General features: G+C 39.7%; 1 protein-coding gene across 1 annotated transcript in view; it reads left to right on the top strand.

The window, feature by feature from the left end:
• The first annotated feature begins 1,081 nt into the window (after positions 1-1,081).
• SGPP1 (sphingosine-1-phosphate phosphatase 1) overlaps positions 1,082-20,913 on the top strand; it is a 35,804-nt gene continuing 15,972 nt past the window's right edge. The window contains exon 1 of the mRNA XM_027111447.1: positions 1,082-1,927. Within this exon, the coding sequence (XP_026967248.1) occupies positions 1,232-1,927 (696 nt within the window). The 5' untranslated portion in view covers positions 1,082-1,231. The remainder of the gene's footprint in view (positions 1,928-20,913) is intronic.

Genomic DNA, 20,913 nt, shown 5'->3' with positions numbered 1-20,913 from the left:
GCCTTATCAAACTCAAAAATCTACACCCTGTGTTCAGCCACCAATTATGTATCTTCTGTGCAACCCTGCTAGCTATTAGAATTTACTAAAAGGAAATTCTATATGTAAATCAATAATAACTGTGATCTCTTAAAACCAAACAAAGGCCAGTCTTGAAAATTCCCTGGGCAGACAAAACCAATTTAGTCATTTCTTGCTTATGCCTTTGGAAATTATAAACAAAACTTGAACTGTTTCTCACGGTTGATATGAGGTAACCACTGAAAATTCTACTATTTTAACCAATCACTATGAAGAAGAAACAGTCACGGCCTTTTCACTATATAAGCTGCTTTATAACAATATATCCCTGAGCCTCACTCCATGTTTTTGGTTTGAGTGATTCTAGTTTGCAAACTGTTTTTTGGTGTGTGCACAATACCCTTTCACTAATTACTACTTCAGTGATTTATTGGTTTTACTTCAGCTGTTTGTGAACTTTTGACAATCAATGACACGCTATTGTCCTGGGATCTATATCTACTCTTGTCACCACTAGTCAACTGGCACGTGGCTTTCAGGACACCAACCGTCAGGGACAGCTCCGTAATTACTTGTTATTCCTTGAGTCGAACGATTCCGGGCGCATGGTGGTTACTTAGCCTTCATTCACCATTTGATTCTGTGCCAACAGGTCGTCCGGGTGCTTGGCCACTGGTACCGCCGAACCTGGCACCAGGATCGTGGCCTCTCCCAGTCAACGCTGGACCGAGAGAAGCCAGCAACCCCAGCTGGCGGGGAACGAGGGCTGAAGTTGGAGAAGGAGGACGCGCAAAGTCCCGCCCGCCGAGCGCCGCGACGCCTGGTGGGTATTAATAAGGAGAACCTCAAGGCCGCGGCCCCGCCGAGCCTCAGGCGCCCTGACGCCGCCCGTGCGAGCTCGGGGCGGACCCAAGCGGCCGGGCCCCCTTCCATAGTGGCCATGGGGGCGGGGCGGGGCGCGGCGCGCGCCGGCGCGTGGAGGCCGCGGGCAGTGGCGGAGCGCGCGGCAAAGGAGGGGCGCGCGGGGCGGGGACGCGCGGGGCGGGGGCGCGCGGCCGCTGAGGCCTGTGGCGCCGTCACCCGGCAGACTCGAGCGGGTGGAGGGAGGTGCCGCCGGCGAGGCGCGCAGAGACAGATCGGGGCTGCACCGGCGGCCGGTCCACCCTCCCGCCGCCGTCCTCCGGCCCGCGGACTGCGCGGTCCCGTTATCATGTCGTGGAGGCAGCGGCTGGTCCAGCTGGTCGGCAGTTTGCAGGACCCTCAGAAAGTGGCTCGTTTCCAACGGCTGTGCGGGGTGGAAGCGCCGGTGAGCCGCACCGCCACAGCTGCCGCCGACCCGAGGGAGGATGAGAAGGCGGAGGCGCCCCTCGCCGGAGAATCCAGGCGCCGAGAGCGGCAGCTGGGGGCGTCCGGAGGCCCCCCGCCGCCCGGGAGCGACCGCAATCAGTGCCCAGCCAAGCCAGACGGCGGCGGCGCCCCCAACGGCGTGCGGAACGGGCGGGCGACCGAGCTGGGCCCGGCCTCGCAGCGCCGCGCGGGGGTCCTGCGCCGCAACTCGCTGACGGGCGAGGAGGGCCAGCTGGCCCACGTGAGCAACATGCCTCTCTACTACCTGTTCTGCTTCGGCACGGAGCTGGGCAATGAACTCTTTTACATCCTGTTCTTCCCCTTCTGGATCTGGAACCTGGACGCCCTAGTGGGCCGGAGGCTCGTGGTCATCTGGGTGCTGGCCATGTACCTGGGCCAGTGCACCAAGGACATCATCCGCTGGCCGCGGCCCGCCTCGCCGCCCGTGGTCAAGTTGGAGGTTTTCTACAACTCAGAGTACAGCATGCCCTCCACCCATGCCATGTCCGGCACCGCCATACCCATCTCCATGATCCTCCTCACCTATGGCCGCTGGCAGGTAAGGGTCCCTGTCCTCGCCCGGCTCAGCCTAGGGGAGTTAAAGGACTCCGAGCCGTTGTTGCTGTCTGCAGTTATTTGAATTTGGCCGTTCCCCTCCCAAACCTCTCTTCCCACAGGTTTTCACAGTACCCGCAAACAGGCCCTTTTTAGCTTTTAAAAAAATAATGAAACAATGGGGGAAACCTTCAGACTTAGTCGTCAAACTCTATTTTAATAGTAATACCTTTCTTGGAACCTAAAGTAAACACTATTCGTGGAGTAATACATTATCATCGGGCTTTGGTTGAGTTTCTAAGCGATTTTAATTCTTGTGATGCACAGAATATAATTATGATTACTTAATGTAATGTCCTTATAATTAATAGTTGGGTGACTAAGATTCACCCGTTTTATATGGTGCCTTTCGCCAGACTGATTTCTGTTTCAGGCGTAGGTAAAGTCATTGGCTTTATCCCGAGACAATGTTTATGAAACAAACATGGTCGTTCAAGCAATGAAGTAATGAATTTTAAATGAAAGCCACCCTTTGTGGAAGTTAATGGAGCACCGCCTGACTGCTCTTTTAAAGGGGTGTGGTTGCTAATTTGCTGATAGACACAGTTTAATTAGCTTTTGGATCACTGATCTGAACTATCACTTTGAGCTACAGTATTATTGTTGAATTAGCTTTACAAATGGTTTTAAAGTTATTCTTAAAATTAGGGTTCTTGGTCAGACTAGTGGGTTTGTAAAAATGGTAAATATGACAGCAAGATCAGCCTGACAGCCGGGGATGAGTTTTTAACAGTAAACTTTTATATTTTGCCTACTTCTTCTGGCCTCCCATTTTTCAGTTTTTCATGGTCTGTAAATGTTACTTAGATTTAAAAGCTAATTCCTTTTTTATGTAGAAGCAAAATTTATTCTTAGACTGATTTTTTATCTGTCTTTCTAAAATTCTTATTTTAAAAAGTATAGTTGGTTTACAATGTCGTGTTAGTTATCTGCCTTTTAAATTGTAAGGAGGTTTGTTCATTCTGCAGACCAGTCCCTTAATTTAAGAATAAAGTTAATAACTATGAAGAATCTAAAGAATCAGACTTCCTTGATTTTTTTTCCATTACAGCACAAAATCATCTCACACTGAGAAATACACATTCTGTATAAAACTCCATTATGGTAAGCTTACTTATCTCAGGCTTAATTTCAGTATAGATAAACCCTTGTCCTCATGGACATTTCTGTGCAGTGCATCTCTCTTACAGGAACATGGAAAGTATGTAATGTATATAGTAAGAATGGCAGAATTATGAGGGAAGAGTACCATGAACAGTTTTTTTTTTCCTGTTTAACTTAAGGAGATACACAGTAATATTCAGATTGTAAATTAGTGCTGCCTGTTTTGCATAATAGATAAATATCTCAAGTTTATTTAATCTAAATGCTTCAGAATTTAAGACTGTCATTGACTTATCATATTAACTGGTTAGCTAATGATGTTTCTCTTATTTTTATGAGATTTTCCAGATTCCATAATGATAGAGCCTTTTGTAACTCCTCGTTGAGTAGCTATGTTGCAAGCTATTAATATTAGCAGTCCAAGAAAGAGAAAGTAGTTGTTGCTCATCATTGATTCAGAACACATGCTAACCGGAAGTCTGAAAACAGTACTGCTGGATTGTTTATGGGATGCAGCTATCGATATTTTAACACTTCAGGGTTATTTGAATTATCAGAATATGCTTACATTACAGTTTTTGAACAACCTAGTATATTTAATTCAAAGTTTGAGGAATTTATATATCATACAGTTTTAGAATTTGAGCTAGACAGGACTTTAAAAATCACCTAGTCTCAAACTGTCATTTTACAGATGTGGAAACTGACCAGTTACATTAGAATTAATCTTGGAAAATTGTTTCTTCTTTTACGTGTCCACTCTAAGTTTGAATAAACTTCCAAAATTTGAATGATTGTCTTTGGTTAGTTGTTTTTTTTTTGTTTGTTTGTTTGTTTGCGGTACGCGGGCCTCCCACCGCTGCGGCCTCTCCCGTTGCGGAGCACAGGCTCCGGACGCGCAGGCTCAGCGGCCATGGCTCACGGGCCCAGCCGCTCCGCGGCATGTGTGATCCCCCGGACCGGGGCACGAACCCGTGTCCCCTGCATCGGCAGGCGGACCCCCAACCACTGCGCCACCAGGGAAACCCTGGTTAGTTGTTTTGAAAGAAAGACGCCCGTACATGAAAGTTCTGTGTTTATAAATGTTTGGTTGTAATAATGCAGTACAAAAAACCAAAATGACTTTTTAAATTTTTTACTTTTTAAAAAATCCTTGTTTTGATTGAAAACAAAAGTACCTTCCTTTGCTTAAGGTGTTTTGGTCCTCTTTTGTGCCAATTAGTATTATAGTACTTAGAAGGCTTATATTTCCAGAGTGGGTAATGAAAACAATATATATTGGAAAGTGGGATAAGAATTAAACAATGCAAGCCTAGTGTTTTTCTAATTAATAGCAGTTTTGGTTGACAGTTGTTTCCATCTGCTTGTGCTCCTACTGCTTATTCAGGACAGGTGTGTTTATTTCTAGTGCCTAGGATGCTGAAACGTCTCTGGAAACTGAGTTATCTCATATGCCATCCCTTTGGCTTGAGACAACTACTTCACTCACTCCTCACTTCATGTTCTTAACTTGAAATCTGGACAAGGTTCACTCACATGGAGCCTTTTAAATGAACCTTTTCTGTTTCATTATTCATTTGTTCTTAAAATGACAGTAAGCCAGAAAAATCACTTGGGGCTTCTGTAAAGTGCAGTTTCTGCACCTTACCCCCAGAGATTCTGATCCATTAGATAAGTGAGGGGTATTGCATTTTACTGAAATTCCCCAAATATTTTTGAGGAAAAAATGTACTTTCTTCAATCCCTTCAAAAATATCAAGGAAGTCTGATTCCTTAGATTCTTTTTTTTTTTTAATTTTATTTATTTATTTATTTTTGGCTGCATTGGGTCTTCAGTGCTGTGCGTGGGCTTTCTCTAGTTGGAGCGAGCAGGGGCTACTCTTCGTGTGGTACGCGGGCTTCTCATTGCGGTGGCTTTTCTTGTTGCAGAGCACAGGCTCTAGGCGCCCGGGTTCAGTAGTTGTGGCACGTGGATTCAGTAGTTGTGGCTCACGGGCTCTAGAGCACAGGCTCAGTAGTTGTGCCACATGGACCTAGTTGCTCTGCGGCATGTGGGATCTTCCTGGACTAGGGATCGAACCTGTGTCCCCTGAACTGGCAGGCGGATTCCTAACCACTGCGCCACCAGGGAAGTCCCCTTAGATTCTTCATAGTTATTAACTTTTTTCTTAAATTAAGGGACTGGTCCGCAGAACGAACAAACCAACCTCCAGCCAGTAAAATCAACTCTTGATCCTTAGAATATATTTTATATTTCTACAACATTGCTGTCTCAGTTCTTTTGCAGTTCGATTCTTTGAATCTTGTAAAGATATGTTAATAATACAAAAAGGGAGATTGAAACAGTATGGCTCCAAACAATTATTTGATATGCTGGAAGAATTTTTTCCAGTAATGCAAGATAGAAAGTGTTATGGCATTTCTCCAGGTATTAAATACCTTGATCCATTGGCCAAGATAATGATTATTGCTCTCATATTATTTGTTGGAATTTTTTGTAGTCTGAATTGGGAAAAAAATAAGAAGTAAGGGACATCAGATATTAAGAACATAGTCTTTTGAAGAATAATCTAAAATAAAAAATAAAGCACTCCTTTTGTATTTATGTCTGCATGTTCTTTCCAGAAATAAAAAGTCTTAATTTTTAAATAATATGGCATATAATGAGTTCTAATTATATACTTAATTTAATAACATTAAGCAAGTTTTAGATGAATTTCATTTTTAAAAAATTAGTGACATCTCACATTTTATAGGGTTACCTATAGGTAACCTATAGGTGTTACCTATAGGGTTACCATTCCCAACTAGGGCATATGCTTTCACTACTTTTAATAATAATAGTAGTTATATTATTATCTTTATTAACATTTATTAAGGTCTTACTATGGGTCAGACATTGTTTGAAATGTTTATTACCTCATTTAGTCTGCTCTTAAAACATCCCAATGTTTGGTCCTACTATTAATACAAGTTTACAGATTAGGAAACTGACATAGAGGAAGGATAAATGACTTAGAGTAACATAGCTAGTGAGTCACAGGCTGTCTTTTTTTTTAATTTATTTATTCATTTATTTTTTGCTGCATTGGGTCTTCATTGCTGCACGCGGGCTTCCTTTAGTTGCAGCGAGCGGGGGCTACTCTTCATTGCGGTGCGCGGGCTTCTCATTGCAGTGACTTCTCTTGTTGCGGAGCATGGGCTCTAGGCGTGCGGGCAGTAGTTGTGGTGCGAGGGCTCAGTAGTTGTGGCTCCCGGTCTCTAGAGCGCAGACTCAGTAGTTGTGGCACTCGGGCTTAGTTGTTCCGCGGCATGTGAGATCTTCCCGGACCAGGGCTCGAAGCCCTGTCCCCTGCATTGGCAGGCGGATTCTTAACCACTGCTCCACCAGGGAAGTCCCACAAGCTGTCTTTAAACTTACAGACAAACTCCAGAGCTTACAGAGAAAACTCTTTTCATATCATACTTTGTGATTTTTAAATAATCTTTGCAATAATAAAATTTTTGAAATAGATATGTGTGTTCTTAAAATACAAAAACAGCTTTTATATACCTTGAGAAAATAATGTGTACATACATGTGCAATAGTGACAAATATTTCTTTTAAACATTAAGTTGTTGACTGAAATCAAATGCTGATTTGATCACCTTTCCTTTCCTCTATCTTCCTAATATAAATAAAAAATTAAGCATAATGAAGTCTTTGGGGAAAAAAAGAACATAAGATATTCCATCATAATGTAGTTTATTGTAGATTAAAAAGGAAGATATCTGTGAGATCATGAAACAATAAAAGAAAGGCAAGACATAAGAGTTAGAAAAGTAGGTCACAAATGAGAGAGACCAGAAAAGGCTTCAAGAGCCAAGGAAACTGATCATTATAGTAATTCTTGGAAGAAACACAGTTTATTAAAAAATCAAATTGGTTCGCTACTTTATTTCTTTTTACCTAGTATGATACTTGTGTTTGAAATGCACATTTTCCTGATTTTGTAAGTACTTATTATTAAATCTTCATTTTAAATTAATTTATTTGAACAGGTAATAGATTGTAGAAAATTCAATATTTATATAAAAATATGAAGAGGAGAGTACAGTTTCTCTTCTTTTTCTGTTCCACAGCTATGAGAATCTCATTTCCAGAGGGATTCATTGTTAGAAGTTTCTTATTTAGTCTTATAGAGATAGTCTTTACTTTTGTAGGCATATATTTATATAGTTTATTTTTCATACAAATGGCAACATACCGTTCTGGACCTTGCTTTTTTAATGTAGAAATATATTGGGGAGATTTTCCTTTTCTTTTACCCAAAAATTAATGAATACTAATTTTGTGCTTGCGATCGTCTAAATGCCTTACATGACTTTTAATCTCCATAAAATCCCATGAGTATTGTCACTGGTTTGCAGAAGAAACTGAGGCAGAGGGAAGATAAGTAACTAGCCCAAAATGACTCTGCAAGTACCTAACAGAGCCTGGATTCAGACCCAGGCAGTTCTGCTATGAAGTGACACTATACTACTGTTATATTGCCTCTCTGTATTAGCATTTTCCATGTTTTATACAGAGAGCTATCTGATTTTTTTCACATGTGCATGATGTTCCAGTATATTAACAGCGTAATTTATTTAAAAGTTGACTATTCCAGTACTGCCAATTCAAAGACTTTCTCTATTTTTTTTCCTATCAGATTGTTGGTATTTTACTAATTTTTAAAAACTATACCTCTTTGGTTTTCTTTTTTTTTCTTTAAGTCCTTGCTCTACCTTCAAATAATGTTACACCATTTCAAGTATAGCAACAGTATACTTCATTTTTCCCTTTTCCCAACTTTTTTTTTTTTTTTTTTTTTTTTTTTTTGTTCGCGGCCCTTTCACTTTTTTGGCCTCTCCCGTTGCGCATGCGCAGGCTCAGCGGCCATGGCTCATGGGCCCAGCCGCTCTGCAGCATGTGGGATCCTCCCGGACCGGGGCACGAACCCTTGTCCCCTGCATCGGCAGGCGGACTCTCAACCACTGCGCCACCCTCCCTCCTTTGTATTATTGTTGTCGTACATTTTACATCTACATATGTTATAATACTCAGAATACATTATTATTTTTGTAGAGTGTTCCAGCATTATTTCTAGAAATATTTTTTTCTCCCTTCTTTCACATCATCCCCTTCTGGAACTTCAATCTCATGTATGTTAGATTTGTTTAACACTGGTCACTTGTAAATCACTAATGCTATGATGATGATGATGACGATGATGAAGAAGATGATGATGATGATTGCAGTGTTTCTGCTCTCTGTGCTTCATTTTGGATAGTTTCTATTGCTACAACTTCAAATTCACTGGTCTTCTGCAATGTCTAGTTTTCTGGTAAACTCATCAAGTAGAATGAGATATGATTTTAGATACTATGTATTTTATATCTGGAAGTTCCTATTGGGTCTTTGGTCTAGTGTACAATTAAATTACTTGTCAGTTTAATCTTTTTAGGCTTGCTAGAGTGGGTCTAGAATAACCATAGTCTAGAGCTAATTTAGCCTCACTACTAAGGTGATAACCTTCCAAAGACTACCCAATTCCCTCAGCACTCTGCCTGGTGGGAAAGCAATTACAGGCCTGTGTAAGCTTTGGGAATTATTTGGCCTACTGCTTTCCAATAGAAAAGCCTGATGGATTTTCATCCCGTGTGTGCACAGGTTAGTACTCAGCCAATGATTTGCAGAGACCCCTCCACCCCCACGGGGCTCTTTCTCTGTGCAGAGTCCTCTCTCCAGTACTCTATTGAAAATTATTGCTGCTTTGACTTCTGGGAACTCCTGTTTCTCTCCCCTCAACTCAGTGAGACTGTTGGACTTTGTTTTGCTTCCTCCTCCTGTGCTACAGCCTGGAGACTGCCTCTAGCAGCAAGCCAGGGCAGTCATAGGGCTCATCTCATTTGTTTTCCCTTTTCTCATGAATCACAGTCCTGTGCTATTTGTTTTCCAGTATCTGAAAACAGTTCTTTCATATAATTTGTCTAGTTTTCTTGTTGTTTACAGTGGAATAGCCTTGTTTTCTTTTACAACAGTTAATCATTTATGGGCAGAAACAGAAATTCTCTTACCTCTACTGTTTTTTTTTTTTTAACATATAACAGCTTACTGAGATGTAATTCATATACCATACAATTCATCCATTTAAAATATACAATTCAGTGGCTTTCAGTGTATTCATAGTATTGTACAACCATCGCCACAATCAACTTTGGAACATTTTCATCATCCCCCAAAGCAACCCCATACCCATAGCAGTTGTTCTCTATTTTCCCCCAATCCCTAGGCACACCTAGGCAACCACTAATCCACTCTAGAGATTTGCCTACTATTGTCATCTCATGCAAATGGAAGCATACATATGTAGTCTATTGTGAATAGCTTCTTTCACTTAGCATAATGTGTTAAGATTCATCCATATTATAGCATGTATCAGTAATTCATTCCTTTTTATTGCAGAGTAATATTCCATTGGATGGATATACCACATTTTATTTATGCTTTCATCTATTGTTGGACATTTGAGTTCACTTTTTAGTTATTCTGAATAGTGTTGCCATGGATATTTTTGCATAAGTTTTTGTGTGGACGTATTTTTTTTTCCTCTTGGGTTACTTACTAGTTTTTTTTTTCTTTTTTTGCGGTACGTGGGCCTCTCACTGCTGTGGCCTCTTCCGTTGCGGAGCACAGGCTCTGGACACGCAGGCTTAGCGACCATGGCTCACAGGTCCAGCCGCTCTGTGGCATGTGGGATCCTCCCGGACCGGGGCACGAACCAGTGTCCCCTGCATCGGCAGGCGGACTCTCAACCACTGCGCCACCAGGGAAGCCCACTTACTAGTTTTTGAAGCCTTTTATGTAGTGGTGAAATTTGCCTTTTGACTGTGGTGTGATTTGGAAGTATGTTTCCCTAATCATTACTTCTCTTCTGACTTTTTTTCCAAGGAGAAATTTTTCTTTTTATGTATCAATCTTTTTTTTTTTTTTTACGGTACGCGGGCCTCTCACTGTTGTGGTCTCTCCCGTTGCGGAGCACAGGCTCCGGACGCACAGGCTCAGCGGCCATGGCTCGCGGGCCCAGCTGCTCCGCGGCATGTGGGATCTTCCCGGACTGGGGCACGAACCCACGTCCCCTGCATCGGCAGGCGGACTCCCAACCACTGCGCCACCAGGGAAGCCCTATGTATCAATCTTTTATTTCATAGTTTCGCAATTTTGTGTAATATTAGGATGGCTTTCTACCATGGTTTCTTTTTTTTTAATTTAATTAATTAATTTATTTTTGGCTGTGTTGGGGCTTCGTTTCTGTGCGAGGGCTTTCTCTAGTTGTGGTGAGCGAGGGCCACTCTTCATCGCGGTGCGTGGGCCTCTCACTGTCGCGGCCTCTCTTGTTGTGGAGCACAGGCTCCGGAGCGCAGGCTCAGTAGTTGTGGCGCATGGGCTTAGCTGCTCCATGGCATGTGGGATCTTCCCAGACCAGGGCTCGAACCCGTGTCCCCTGCATTGGCAGGCGGATTCTCAACCACTGTGCCACCAGGGAAGCCCCCTCTACCATGGTTTCTTATAGTACTTTTATGGTTTCATTTTTTATGCTTAAATTTTTGAATCATCTCTTGTTTTGAGAAAGGAATCCAACTTGATATTTCCCAATGGCACTATTTATTGAATAATCCATTTTTCCCTACTGACTTGAACTGTCACTTTTATCATATATTAAGTATAGGTATATATTTGGGTCTATGTCCATAATTTGATTTAGAATTGATATATCTAATATTTTGTGCAAGTACTATACTATGACATTTATTGTAGTTTTATAAATATTTTTTCAGAATTCTTGCTGTTTTTATTTATCTGTCTTCGTGTACTTTCGATTCTGTCTAGTTCTAAAAGAAAAATCCTTTTGTGGTTTTTTTTTTTTTAATTGGAAAGATAAAGTTGTCCTTTCACATTTAAGTTTTTGATCCACCTTCAGTTGCCTTGTACGTGCTGTGAGGTATGGATCTGATGTAATGTTTTATATAAATAATTAACTGACCTTGTGCCGTTTTTGAATAGTTTATCCTTTCTCCACTTATCTATAATGCCACTTATGTTACATATCAAGTTCCCATATATGTATGGGTCTAATTCTGGGTTCTCTGTTTTGTTTCACTGGCCTGTTTGTCTCTCTCCTTAGCAATATTATCACCTTTCTTAATTGGTATAGTTGCTTTAGAATAAGTCTTGGTATCTGTTTATGAAAGTTCTCTATCATATTCTTCAAGACTGTGTTGGCTATTTTTGAATATTTGTTTTCAATATACAGTTTAGAATCAGCCCTTTAATTTCCATGTAAAAACCTGTCTGGACTTTTACTGCAATTGCAATGAATTTATAAATTAATATGGAGTGAATTGATAGCCTGACAATTTTGAATTTTCTTATGTTTGAATATGGTAAATCTTATTTATTTATGTTTTCTTAAATGCATTTCATGAAGTTTTGTAATTTTCTCCATATGGATCAAGCATATCTTTTGTTGGATTTATTTCTAGTTACTTTATTTTTGTTACTGTTGTAAATGATATCTTGTTAAAATTCAAATATTCTAATTTTTGTAGCTGGAATATAGAAATGCCCTTGGTTTTTATACATTGATCACATATAAACTTTGTTCAACTCGCCATTAGTTTAATAATTTGTAGGATAGTCTCATCTGTTCTCTATAGGGAAAATCATCTCAGCTGAGAATAATGACAAGTATATTAGTTCTGTTGTAGTTGTATACTTTTTTCCTTCTCATTGACTGAAAAGCTTTAATCAAGGTAATGACATTCAATTCCACAAATATGATCTCTTCACATTTCTAATAAGTACTAGGCAATAACATAAGCCCTCCAGATATCAGAGTGACTAAAACAAATATGGTCTGTTTGCTCAAGGAGATTAGATTGGTGTTTTAGAAATACTCTTGTGTCTGTATGGATGGAAAATGGACTGGAGAGAAGCAAGACTGGAGGCAGGTAAGCCAGGCCTAGTAAGAGGTTACTCTGCCAGTGTAAGGGAGAGATGATGGGGACCTAGATCAGGAGACTGCAGACAGGCCTGCTGCCTGATTTTATATGACTTGTGAACTGTGAATGGTTTTCACATTTTTAAATAGTTGAATAAAGTCGAAAGAAGAATGATATTTTGTGACACGTGTACATTATATTATTCAAAATTTTAGGGGCTATACAGTAAAGCTTTATTGGAACACACCCGTGTTCATTCATTACATAATTGTCTGTGGTGCTTTTGTGCTACAACAGCAGAGTTGAGTAATTGTGACCTTGATTGTATAGTCCACAAAGCCCAAGATAGTTACTTTCTGGCTCTTTACAGAAAAAGACTTTGCTGGCCCCTGACCTTTAGGTGGCAGTAGAGAGAAATGGTGAATTTGAGAGTTATTAGGAGGTAGACTGACAAGGCATGGTGATTAACTGGGTGTGGCTGTAAAGAGGAAAAAGTGGAATAAAGGATTATTCCCAAATTTCCAGATATTTGGAAAGGTGAGAAATATTAGTTTGATTTATAGAGATAGAAGATATTGAAATCAGGTCAGATTTGTGGAAAGGGGCAGGAGCGTGGAGGAGATGAGTTCTGTTTTAGATACGTTGAATTTGACGTGTCTGTAAGACAGCCATTTGCAACTATCTAGGAGGCAGCTGTATACATGAAAGAGACCTGGACAGGTTTGGTGTCAACAACATAGACGTGCAGAACAAAGTGATTAGAGTGGATGATATTGCCCTCAGTGAGGATACAGAGTAAGAAGAACAGAGGGTCTATAGGAAAAAAAAATTTAAAGACATCAATATTTAAGGAATGGATAGAGTAAAAAGAACCTGGAACAGAATCTGACAAGTAGCAGTTCGAGAGGTTAAGAGGATATCTTAGGGATTGTCTAACTAAGGCAGCGTGTGTGTGAGTGTGAGTGTGTGTGTGTGAGTGTGTGTGTGTATGTGTGTTGTGGGGGTGCAGTGTTCTAGTAACCCATTTGAACTAGCTTAAGCAAGCAAACAAACAAACAAAAAAACCAAAAAACGTTATTTGAAGGCTAGAGGGGGGCTGTCTCGTGGAAGTCAAGGATAAGAAAGTGCTACCAGGTCTCATGAGGGATTGGAGCTAGGCTCTGGAATGCTATCAGAACTAAAGGCATGCCATCCATCTTTGTTTCTTGAGGTTGCATGGTCTCTCATTTCTGCTTCTTTCTTTTCTGTCTGTACTTTGGCATGTGTATGTCAGCCTCACCCCTAGTTCTATGTCATTTCCAAATTCAAGCACGTAACAGAGACTGACTGACTTTCTGACTTTATTACTATTAGGAAAAAGAATCTAATCGGCTCAGCCCAGCCAATGGATTTGCTTCCCTAGAGCCAAGTGTCTGATTCAGGGGCTGTGGTCAAGAGAGCAGGATCACACAGTATGAGCATGTCTCCAGGGCCACACTGCTGGGTCTAAGTGGGGATGTTTGCAGAAGAGAGGCATATAGATTGGACAGTATCATAAAAAGAATATACTATAAACTACAAGTGAATGAAAGAGAGGGTATTCTGGAAAAGGAAAGTAGTTAATATTGTTAAATGCTACTAAAGATAAACGGGATAAGTACTGAACCTTATAGAAGGCTTGGAAAATAGAAGAATAGGAAAAAGCTAGTGTTAACTTTATTTCCTTACAATTTTGAAATAATTGGGACCATATTGTATACGGACTTTATTCTTTTTTTATTTAATATAATGTGATGGTAAATTTTGAGTCAACTTGGTTAGACCACAGTACGCAGATTTTTGGTCAAACACTATTCTAGATGTTTCTGTGAGGATATTTTTAAAAGACACTAACATTTAAATCAGTAGATTTTGGATAAAGTAGATTACCTTCCATAATGTGGGTGGAGCTTTATCCAATCAGTTGAAGGCCTTAAGAGAAAAAAGACTGTCCTCCCCCAAGGAGGAAGGGATTCTGCCAGCAGACTGCCTTTGGACTTGAGCTACGTCAAGTCTTCCCTGGGTCTCCAGGCTGCTTTTATACCCTGAAGATTTTGGATTTGCCAACCTCCATAATCCTTAAAATAAATCCAATATAAAGCCAATTCTTTATAATAAATCTCTCAATATATATGTATACATATACATCCTATTGGTTCTTTTTCTCTAAAGAATTCTGACTAATACATTATGTCATAAATTTTCTATCAGTAAAAATTCCTAGAAAACTATTAATGAATGAAATATTTTCATATTCCTGCAAAATACTTTTTATACTATAGGGTTGTCCTTACTGTTGATATTATTATCTTTATAAACAAGGAAACTGCATTGCAAAGAGACTATAAAACTAGCCCATGGTCCCACACCTGAAGAAGTAGGCACCTTTCGGAGAGTCTGCCGAGTTCCCAGCCCTCTGAAGGTTCCCTCACCTATAGGGCTGCCATATTTTCTCTACGTGTTCTTGCCCATCAGGAACTGAGAAGAGTACTGTTTGGGCAGGTTCCTCAATGAAGAAGTAGTGAATTCAGAAAGCTTTATCTACCATGTGGACTGAAGAACAGAGAAACTAGTCTGCAGAAAAAGAAGAATGAAGTGGATATGTAAAGAGAAGAGATGGTCCTGTGACCGTCCAGTTTATAATTCCAGTTTCTTCTTGAAGCTTAGCCTCATTCTGCCCTAGGGTCCTGTGAGATGCTCTGTATCTTTACAGATACATCTCTTTTTTTCCCTTCAAGATAATTTAATATCTGTTATTTACATTTTTAGGGTCCCAATAAATGCATGTAGTAAGTGGCTAGATCCAGGTCTGTGTAGCTCCAAAAACTGATATTTTATTTTATATTTTTGGCTTCGCTGTGTGGCTTATGGGGTCTTAGTTCCCCGACCAGGGATTGAACCAGGCCCTCGGAAGTGAAAGCACCGAGTCCTAACCACTGGACTGCCAGGGAATTCCCAAAAACTGATATTTTAAGCACTACTTTATTATCAATAAATGTTGATTTATTCATTGTTGTATGGTATATATAATTTTATTATAAACATATTTATATATAATCCTTGCCCTCATTTCTATTTCTTTAGTGAAGAATTCTAGGAGAGAGGTTACTGATTCAATGTATATGAACATTTATAGCTCATTGAGTATTGACAAAATGCTTTCCAGAAAGGTTGCCTCAATTTTTACTCCACTAGCAATGTATGAGAACAATGCAAGATATATCATTAATGTGTTCTTCCTGTCCTTTGTTGTTCATATAAACACTGTCCATTCCTCAAATGGAAAATATAATATTTTTTCTTGGTGCTTGCCTTTGTCCCATGTTTAAGTTACTTTAAAAATTTTTGACTTCTACTAAGAACAGTCTTTGTAACTGCTTTTTTTTTAATTTAATTTTTTTTTTTTTTTTGGCTGCTTTGGGTCTTTGTTGCTGCGCGCGGGCTCCCCCTAGCTGCGGCGAGTGGGGGCTACTCTTTGTTGCGGTGCGCGGGCTTCTCATTGCGGTAGCTTCTCTTGTTGTGGAGCACGGGCTCTAGGCGCGTGGGCCTCAGCAGTTGTGGCTCGCAGGCTCAGTAGTTGTGGCTCACAGGCTCTAGAGCGCAGGCTGAGTAGTTGTGGCGCACAGGCTTAGTTGCTCCGCGGCATGTGGGAATCTTCCCAGACCAGGGTTCGAACCTGTGACCCCTGCATTGGCAGGCGGATTCTTTTTTTTTTTGCGGTACACGGGCCTCTCACTGTTGTGGCCTCTCCCGCTGCGGAGCACAGGCTCCGGACGCACAGGCTCAGCGGCCGTGGCTCACGGGCCCAGCCGCTCCGCGGCATGTGGGATCTTCCCGGACCGGGGCACGAACCCGTGTCCCCTGCATCGGCAGGCGGACTCTCAACCACTGCGCCACCAGGGAAGCCTGGCAGGCGGATTCTTAACCAGTGTGCCAGCAGGGCAGCCCTATAACTGCTTTAATTGTAAGTAATTTTATTAACTTACTGACATCAGTGAGTGTGAATGGAAAATGTCCTAATATAAAACATAATTCCAATTATGAGTGATAAATATTTAAGGAAAGCATATCAGTAAAAGTAAAAACATTTGGTAGAATAACTGAAGGAAATGTTTAGATAAGTGTTCTGTGATAGGATTTGCAATGAAAAGATTAGATAGTGACATGAAATTAAAAACATCTAGGAGGTCATATAATCTGTTTCGGGTTTGGTAATTTTTTATTGATTTGAAAATAGGAAGGATTTGTACATTTTTCTTTCATCTTTTTGCTGCTGTTGTTGTCATTTTGCTTTTTTCTTTGGCCGCCCAGCTTGCAGGATCCCCAACCAGGGATCGAACCCGCAGTCTCAGCAGTGAAAGTGAGGAGTCGTAACCACTAGACTGCCAGGGAATTCCCTCTTTCATCCTTCTTGATAAGATCTAAAGACTTAAGTAAAAACATTCTTTTTAGAGGAAATAACATAAATTCAGCAGATAAAGCTCAACATTCTCTAAGAAAAAGAAAACAGAAGCTAGGAACCCTTACCAAACTCAAAATTATAACTTATTTGTGTAGTGATAAAAGTGTAAAGTAATAAGCATGGTAAATTGGAAAAATCATCAGAATAGGCCACTAGAATATAATACTAAATGTTATTTAGCATTGCTGGGTCTGTTTCTTATTTTGTAAAGAGAGGGGAGAGGAATTAGTGTAAGATCCTTTGTACTTGCAATTAAGTGAAGTTTGTACCTAGCCTCCATTCTAAGAAAAACTAAGTAAAATGTATCTGTGGTATTTTTGATCCTAGGGATACAAGGAATTAAACAAATAATACACTTTATACAGCTTAGTATAGTGGTTAAGAGCTCAGACTTGGGAATCAGACTTCCAGTGTTTGAATCTCATCTCTGTAACTTAATACCTGTTTGATTTTGGGCCTCTCTCTGCCTGTGTCATTTAAATTAGAACACCTACCCCTTAGGGTTGTTCTGATGATTAAATGAGCTAATATTTGTAAAGCTCTTAGAATAGTGCCTGGTACATGGTAAATTGTACGTTAAGTTATTTAATCTGTTAACATCTCAGTAGAAAACAAACCCACACACATTTCTTCTAACATCTGCCTAGAATTGAATTTGGGGTATAAAAAAATCCAGTTTGAGTTTTCTATTGCAATGCCTTTTGCATTTTGAAAATTACTGTACTTAATTGCCTTTATTCCACTTACTCTCCCAAGTGCTGAGGCAGCTCCAGAAGAGCTGTTGTCATCCCAGACTAGATTTGCTCCCAACCCTAGAGATTTGAATTAGGAATTAAAAAAAAAAAAAAAAAGTCTCTACAGAATCTGTACTAGACACTGGAGAGATTTTCTGGGACCTTGTGAGCAAATAGGCTATATTATCCAAGAGACAATTAGATTAAAAATGATTCGACAGGTTACAATCATAATGAATTAATGAATTGGATACTGCCTGGAAGACGAGATTTACTAAATTTCTTTTGTTTCTACTCTGGTTTCTGCAGAGGGAATTAAGAATTTGTTGTTCACCTTAACTATCTGGAAAGCTGTGGGCTTTAGAGCTTCCTTTAGCAGCTCTAAAATGATGCAATCTATATAATATTACATGTAGCCCTTATCTTTTTTCCTCACAAATCCCTTCCCTATAATAGGAATTGGGAAATGGACTTATTTTGTTAACATAAGGTCACATCAACTAGTTTGCTAATAAATAGTATTTCCTTATTGTGGTTTGTAATATAAAAGACATTTAAAATTATAATTAAGTTCTATTGATGAGTTCTTTTGCTAAATTGTGATATAAAAGTTTGACAGTGAAACAGTAACTAAGATGACAACAAATGTGTATAGGTCAAAACAGTAGATTGAGTTGAAAATGTTTTAGTACACATCTTTATTAATATGTACATTAAATGACTGTATATGGGTCAGATTTTGTTTTACCTATTTGAACCGACATATTACTCTACATTAGTCTACTGGTGTGGAAAGTACCATGAAGGAAAACATGCTATTTTGATTAAATTTTTTTGATTATTTATTTTTGCTTTTAGTGTAGAAAATATAGTTCATATTGTGTTGTTGAATGAAGTGGCTTTTATATTTCTATGCAACTTGAGTTACTTTGTTTTAGAAAGTGTAGATTACTTTTAAAAGCTTAAGCTACAGAATCCTTACCTAATAATGTTTGTTCTAAAACAAGTATTGGAAGTTCCCTTTCCTAGTTTACTCAACAGGATTTTCAGATTGCAGTTTATCATGGTGAATTCCAGAGATGCTCTTAGAACTAAAGTTTAACGTAGCCCAGGTTTGAGGCCAGGAGTTGAATGATACCATGGCTTTTGACCCCAAGTTATCTTGAATGAGTTACTGTAAGACTGATGTTCTTAGTGGCTAAAGGCTTACATTTACTTCATTCAACAAGTATTTATTGACTGCCTACTATATGCAGACACTAGACAATAATTAAAATAAATGCTATTATTTTATGTACATATAAGTATTTGTAATATATATGTACATATAGAATATACATAAAATATATCCTAATGCATAAATATATCCTATCAAAGATAAGAGTGTTTAATTTCTTTTATTAATGTTTTGTAGTTTTCAGTTTAATTTCTTTTATTAATGTTTTGTAGTTTTCAGTATACCATTCTTTTATTTATCTGGCTAAATTTGTTCCTAGGTATTTTATTCTTTTGGGTGCTATTGTAAATTGAATTGTTTTTTTAATTTCCTTTTCAGATTACTCATCACTGGTGTATAGAAACAAAACTTATTTTTGTGCATTGATCCTGTACCCTGCAGCTTGCTGAATTCATTTCTTAACTCTAGTAGTTTTTTGTGGATTCTTTGGGATTTTCTGCTTTTAACATCATGTCATCTGTGAATAGAGATAGTTTTACTTCCTAATTTAGATGTTTTTTATTTCTTTTCCTTGCCTAATTGCTCTGGCTAGAACTTACAATACAGTGTTAGATAGCAATGGTGAGAGGTAGACATCCTTGTCTTGTTCCTAATCTTGGAAGGCAGGGTGGGAGGAACCTTTCAGTCTTTCAACCATTGAACATAATAGTGTCTGTAGATATTTCATAAATGCCCTTTATCACGTTAAGGAAGTTCCCTTCTATTCCAAGGTTTTGAGAGCTTTTATTAGGAAGGAGTGCTGGATTTTGTCAAATGCTTTTTCTGCACCAATTGAGATGATCATGTGATTTTTTCGTTTTGTTTTGTTTTGTTTTGTTTTTTGCGGTACGCGGGCCTCTTACTTTTGTAGCCTCTCCCGTTGCGGAGCTCAGGCCCCGGACACGCAGGCTCAGCGGCCATGGCTCACGGGCCCAGCCGCTCCGCGGCATGTGGGATCCTCACCGACGGGGGCACGAACCCATGTCCCCTGCATCGGTAGGCGGACTCCCAACCACTGCGCCACCAGGGAAGCCCGTGTGCTTTGTTTTGTTTTTACTTCATTCTATTCATGTGGTGTATTACATTGATTGATTTTTCTTTGTTGAACCACCCTTGTATTTCTGGGATAAATACCACTTGATCGTGGTGTATAATACTTTTATTTAATGTGCTGTTGGATTTTGTTTGCTAATACTTTGTAGAAGATTTTTGCATCAGTATTCACAAGGGATATTGGCCTGTAGTTTTCTTGTGATGTCTTTGTCTGGTTTTGATATCAGGGTAATAACGGCCTCACAGAATGAGTTAGGAAGTGCTTCTGTTTTTTGGAAGAGCTTGGGAAACACTGACATTAAATCTTCCTTAAATGTTTGGTGGAATTCACCAGTGAAGCTGTCTGGACTCAGGTTTTTCTTTGGAGGTTTTTTTCTTTTTTTACATCTTTATTGGAGTATAATTGCTTTACAATGGTGTGTTAGTTTCTGCTTCATAACAAAGTGAATCAGTTATACATATACATATGTTCCCATATCTCTTCGCTCTTGCGTCTCCCTCCCTCCCACCCTCCCTATCCCACCCCTCTAGGTGGTCACAAAGCACTGAGCTGATCTCCCTGTGCTATGCGGCTGCTTCCCACTAGCTATCTATTTTACATTTGGTAGTGTATATATGTCCGTGCCACTCTCTCACTTTGTCACAGCTTACCCTTCCTCCTCTCCATATCCTCAAGTCCATTCTCTAGTACTTTGGAGGTTTTTGATTACTTACTCACTTTCTTTACTTGTAAGTCTGTTTAGACTATATTTCTTCTTGAGTCAGTTTTGGTAATTTGTGTTTTTCCAGGAATTTGTGTATTTCATCTAGGTTATCTAATTTGTTAGCATATAATTGTTCATAGTTTTCTCTTATAATCCTTTTTTAAAAAATAAATTTATTTATTTATTTTTGGCTGTGTTGGGTCTTCGTTGCTGTGTGCAGGCTTTCTGTAGTTACGGCGAGCGGGAGCTACTCTTCATTGCGGTGTGTGGCCTTCTCATTGCGGTGGCTTCTCTTGTTGTGGAGCACAGGCTCTAGGTGTGAGGGCTTCAATAGTTGTGGCACGTGGGTTCAGTAGTTGTGGCTTGTGGGCTCTAGAGTGCAAGCTCAGTAGTTGTGGCAAACAGTCTTAGTTGCTCCTCGGCGTGTGGGATCTTCCTGGACCAGGGCTTGAACCTGTGTCCCCTGCACTGGCAGGCAGATTCTTAACCACTGTGCCACCAGGGAAGTCCGTCTTGTAATCCTTTTTATTTCTGTAAGATCAATAGTAATGTTTCCACTTTCATTTCTGATTTTAGTTATTTGCATCCTCTTCTTTTTTTTTTTTTTTTTTTTTT

Source organism: Aethalodelphis obliquidens, unplaced genomic scaffold (assembly GCF_003676395.1).
Source record: "Aethalodelphis obliquidens isolate GAN/ISIS:26980383/991018 unplaced genomic scaffold, ASM367639v1 scaffold10, whole genome shotgun sequence".
Taxonomy (NCBI): domain Eukaryota; kingdom Metazoa; phylum Chordata; class Mammalia; order Artiodactyla; family Delphinidae; genus Aethalodelphis; species Aethalodelphis obliquidens.
Note: the sequence above shows the minus strand (reverse complement) of the source record. Positions and strands in the feature narration are given on the sequence as shown.